The sequence below is a fragment of the Pseudorasbora parva genome, chromosome 9 (genome assembly GCF_024679245.1).
Source record: "Pseudorasbora parva isolate DD20220531a chromosome 9, ASM2467924v1, whole genome shotgun sequence".
Taxonomy (NCBI): domain Eukaryota; kingdom Metazoa; phylum Chordata; class Actinopteri; order Cypriniformes; family Gobionidae; genus Pseudorasbora; species Pseudorasbora parva.
Window position 1 is genome coordinate 594,219 of NC_090180.1, and position 5,261 is coordinate 599,479.

Below are 5,261 nucleotides of genomic sequence, written 5' to 3' on the forward strand. Positions count from 1 at the left end.
TTATATCTTCTCTTCTAAGAGGTGAGTGATTCATAACGATTACTGTGGAAATGTTCTTTCTCCTTATCCTGTTGACAATCTGAATTAGTCTATTACAAATAATATTTAATTGTGTGTGTTTGTTTTAATCAGAGAATGCTGCTGCAGACATGATAACACCATTCCTCACAGAGAAACATGTTTTGGAAGGAAAAGATGTTACACTGATCTGCAACTACACTGGCAATGTTAATAATCTGCAGTGGTACCGTCAGTATCCCGGATCCAAACCTGAACACCTCATTTTGTTCTATGAGTTCAAATCATCTTCCTCTCTCCGTCTGACCGCTGCTGCTGATAAAGCCGTCAAACATATGAATCTGACTATCTCTTCTACAGAAGTCTCAGACTCTGCCATGTACTACTGTGCCCTGGTGCCCACAGTGACAGGAAACACAACTGCACACTACAAAAACTGTTAGTTAGAAAATGTTACTTTACCTTTTCCTTGGTAATTATTGGTCATGTAAGGCCTCTTTTACAAAAAAACACTATAATTTACAATATTGTAACATAGGAGTTCACTGATGGCAAGCGTTGAAGAACCCAAGTGCAGTTTATTCATTCAAACTTAAAAGAAACAAGGGGCTAACTTGACGATAACATAGAACACTCACAACACTAGGTTACATATAACAAAGCTAGACAAAGATGTATGGCACAAAACACTAATGACAAACAAGGAACACCTGTGCACAAACCAAACAATTAACCAATGAGAACATGACAACATAGGGTTGTTCGACTTCACCCAGCGATGCGCAGACCGATCGGCGGCAGACTTGAAGCAGTGCATGCCGGTTAGAAATTTTGTCCGACTTAAGGCAGCGCCGACGGCACGTGACTGTGACGTATGTCAACAAAGTACCGCGAGAGTGATTCAAGATCAGCCGCTGATGCAGCCAGTGCAGATTCTCAAGGGGACTGCAGGAGCTCTGATGACGACACAGCTGATCCACGATTGACCGGATTCACAGCAGGACAGCGATCACGTGTGTTTCGTGTTTATTCGAAAACCTTATGTTACGCTAATGCTCACAAATAATTTATTTATAACAGTAAAACCTCTTTTCAAGTCAATTTAAGATTTAACATTTGTCTGGGGAGTCTGCTCTGTATTTTCTACTGCAAAAGAGGCGTGATCAACAATCATCGTTAATTGCTTCTTTAACCATCATTGTGTTAAACCCACCAATAGCACACCAGGTGGATAAGCCAGACTGTGATTGGTCCTGCAAAAGTGTAACAACACCACTGTACAAAAACTCAGTGATAAATTATATTTAAGGCAGAAGATCATAATGCACAATGCAGATTTAAAACAGTGGCACAATACACGATCCGATGTTTCCAGCATCAGTGTGCTGTTCATATCAGTATTAAGAGCTAGTCTAATAGTATTAATGGTTAATATTTCAGAGAATCGGGGCCAGTTGAATAAGCCTTCAAAACGTATTCCAGCACTGAGTGTCCACTTAATAAACAGTGTAATATCAGATGAATCACACACTCATAATGCCGCTTTTAGGCTGTTGACTACAGCTTCTTCCTATACAGTCAGTATGTGTAGGGTAAGATGAGCAGGAGGTACAGTATGTGAGGGAGGAGCTCAAGGTTTAGTCGACCGCAGCAGAATAAAACAGAGACAACAATGCCTTACCTTCATACTGATAGAGTCTAAACTCAAACTACAGAATCATGCTACTCATCTCTTCTGTTTTAATATTTATCCTCACTTACTGTAAGTCCTATTTATCAGACATTTTAGGCCGTATTCCAGAATATTACTAAAATAAATAGTCCATTGCATTGCTTGACTGTTGAATGTGTTTGCAGGTGAAGTGAATGGGAATGTCATCAGACCAGACCAACCATCTGTAGCTTTAACTGAAGGAAGCAACATCACTCTGTCCTGTACATATGATGGATCAGCTTACAGTCTCCACTGGTACCGGCAGACGCCTGGATCAACACCAGAGTTTCTGCTGCTGATTGTGAAGTCTTCTAAACATGTCACCAAAGCTTCTCCACCTCAGCCGCATATGTCCATCAGACTCAATGATAAGCGTGTGGATCTGGAGATCTCCTCTGCTGCTGTATCAGACTCTGCTCTGTATTACTGTGCTCTGCAGCCCACAGTCACAGGAAAACCATCTACACTGCACAAAAACATGTCTTGTATGTTGTATAGTCATATTTCTAAGAGGGAGGAGCTTCTTCCCCTGCAGTGTCTCAGTCTTTCCCCCTCTAACATAGTGTTGCTTTTGTCTGAGAACTACCATGTTAGCAGATGTTAGAGATCTGACCTGCATTGTGCCAGAAGGTGGAGCTCTAGGAACCATTGTAGTTCAGTCTCAGCTCAGAATAAAAACAGAGCAGACAGACTTACATTGAGTCCCTTATACTCTAGTAACTGTAAGTCTTGACTCTCAGAGTCATTGTCTCTTATTAGTGCAGATGTTGCTCCTGGTATTCATTATATCTTCTCTTCTAAGAGGTGAGTGATTCATACCGATTACTGTGGAAATGTTCTTTCTCCTTATCCTGTTGACAATCTGAATTAGTCCATTACAAATAATATTTAATTGTGTGTGTTTGTTTTAATCAGAGAATGCTGCTGCAGATGTGATAACACCATTGCTCACAGAGAAACATGTTTTGGAAGGAAAAGATGTTACACTGATCTGCAACTATACTGGCCAAGTTGACAATCTGCAGTGGTACCGTCAGTATCCCGGATCCAAACCTGAACACCTCATTTTGTTCTTTGAGACCAAATCATCTTCCTCTCTCCGTCTGACCGCTGCTGCTGATAAAGCCGTCAAACATATGAATCTGACTATCTCTTCTACAGAAGTCTCAGACTCTGCCATGTACTACTGTGCCCTGGTGCCCACAGTGACAGGAAACACAACTGCACACTACAAAAACTCAGAGAAATTAGTTTTAAGGCAGAAGATCATGATGCATAGTTTTTAAGCAAGTCCTCAGCTCTAAAGGAGTTTAATATAATTATACTTTAGTACATCCAATTTGTGTCTAAATATTAAACAAATTTTTTCCAGCTTATAGTGAAAAGGCAGTATTCTAAGCAGATGCCGACTATAATAAATGGCTATCCTGTATTCCCAAGATGATTCTCAGCATACAGTAAACTGTTTATTAATTGACATACCTGATGCACTTAAGCTGACTATTAAACTAAGCTCTGTACCAAACTGCACAGAGTAAGAACATGGAGTCGAATGAAAGTAATGCATGAGAATGAGTAGGCGGAGCTAGATCTGCAAAACAGTGCAGACAGGAGAGAGCTATCAGTGCTCTTGAGAAACCTTCACAAAAACAATGCTGTTGATCTCTCTGCTCATATTTTTCTACTATTTAGGTAAGAACTGAGCTTTATTTGCTTTTAGTTCTTTGTTTTTTCCTCTCAGTGCTCAGTAATATGTGCTAAATCTATATCTCTTTACAGATGAAACCACTGGGTATGGAATCAAATCTGATAACAACACTGCAGAGTTAATGGAGAATGAAAACCTCACGCTCTCATGCACATACGAAGGCTCGGTAGACAGTTTACACTGGTATCAACAAAAACCCGGATCAAGATCAGAATTTCTAATAATGATTGATGAAGCTTCTGAATATGTGGCAAAAGCCAGTCGACTGAACCCGCGTGTGTCAATCAAACTTCAGAAAGCCCATAAGCGTGTGTATCTGCAGATCTCCTCAACAGCAGTGATGGATTCAGCTGTGTATTACTGCGCTCTGAGGCCCACAGTCACAGGAAACACACACACACTGTACAAAAACCCCTCTACTGTACACAACCATTCAGAGAGACCGTGCACATGTAAGCTGGTGTTTTTATTTTGTGATGCTGTCTTCTGTCATATTAGAAACTGAAAGTGCAATTTCCAACATGTACATTATACGTCCAGAGGAAGCGGCATGAGAACAACAATACAACCTCAGTCTCGAGCACCATATTCACATTCTGGAGTCCTGCATCCAGCGTAACATGACAGCAGACACTGAGCTGTCACTCTTCTGCCTCTGGATATACTGTCCAATCAGCATTAAGTCACGTTCTGTGGAGTACCGCCTCTTCTTGAACCACCCAGACTGTTCTCTGACCATTCAAATAATGTATTTTTATTTTTCTAAGTACAGGCACTGCAATGCATTCTCTGAGTTCCACTAACGCTTCCGTCATCATATGTAAACTGTAAGACTGAAAAAACTAGTATATGCCGAAATGTCTGAATGAAGAACAAGGACTCTCTGAGAAAATAAAGGAAATTAACATCTGAACTGTCCCTCACACACCACTGGAGACGCAAGTCTCACCTCAGTATCAGCTAATCTACATCTTTCCCTATATACCCCGTCTCCCCCAATTCCTTCCCTGTCTCATGCTGAGATCACCTGAAAATACACACAAAATCTCTATATTACAATGTCAATCCACACGATACAGTATTATATGTGTTTGATATCATTTGAAATGTTTCAGTGCGACTGGTACAAATATCTCAACTCCACAGAAGTTAACCAAAAGATAATCAATGTTTTAAGAGTTTAAAGATATCTTGTCTTAGTTTGGTGGGTGTGGCTTTCAGCCATTTGGCCTTTACATCAATACAAGTCTTGCAAATTCCCATTGTGCACTCGTGTTTACATTTGAAAGAGTTTGTGCATTTGTTTCTGGGTATTTAAGGAAATGTTACAAAGAGCTCAGGGCTTGACACTTTAAACCGGTCAGCCCGTAATGTTGGATGTCTTAAGATAGCCAGCATTATGCAATTTTCAGAAGTCAGGTATACATTTCATTCTTTACTTCAGACTATTTGATGTTATATATGGATTACCTTTGAATTGACTATGTAATTGGCTTTATACATTTACCTGACTGTAAATAAATTGTTACACTTTGATGGATTCTGACTTGCTCTGGAATTATTCAGGTTGGGTATAATTTCAACAAAGGGTTAAACGGAATAATTAAATGTGTACTTAAACTATTAAAAATGAATGACCAAATAACCAATTGGCATTCTAACCCAAATTCTAAATTCTAATTTAAATGGAGTCAGATAACGAGGAATTGGAATAAAATCCCCTTTTCCCCGCTGAAAAGACGAACGCGCAGCGACCTTCACCCGCCGATCGTTAGCCTCCATTGGGACGATTTGGGCGGCCTTACAAAATGGTGACCAGCC

At 40.1% G+C, this 5,261-nt stretch overlaps 1 protein-coding gene across 1 annotated transcript; it reads left to right on the forward strand.

The window, feature by feature from the left end:
• Positions 1-2,496: 2,496 nt before the first annotated feature.
• On the forward strand, positions 2,497-4,261 carry LOC137089385 (immunoglobulin superfamily member 3-like). The gene is made up of 3 exons (XM_067452966.1): positions 2,497-2,536; positions 2,648-3,010; positions 3,512-4,261. Exons 1-3 carry the CDS (start codon positions 2,497-2,499, stop codon positions 3,943-3,945), a joined length of 837 nt encoding a protein of 278 aa, XP_067309067.1. The 3' UTR covers positions 3,946-4,261.
• The last annotated feature ends 1,000 nt before the right edge of the window (positions 4,262-5,261 follow it).

Bases quoted from the DNA above. Each gene is read 5' to 3' on its own strand.
- LOC137089385 (XM_067452966.1), top strand. From the start codon at position 2,497: ATGTTGCTCCTGGTATTCATTATATCTTCTCTTCTAAGAG. The intron at 2,537-2,647 runs GTGAGTGATTCA...TGTTTTAATCAG, and splicing joins TATATCTTCTCTTCTAAGAG to AGAATGCTGCTGCAGATGTG. The intron at 3,011-3,511 runs GTTTTTAAGCAA...ATCTCTTTACAG, and splicing joins GCAGAAGATCATGATGCATA to ATGAAACCACTGGGTATGGA.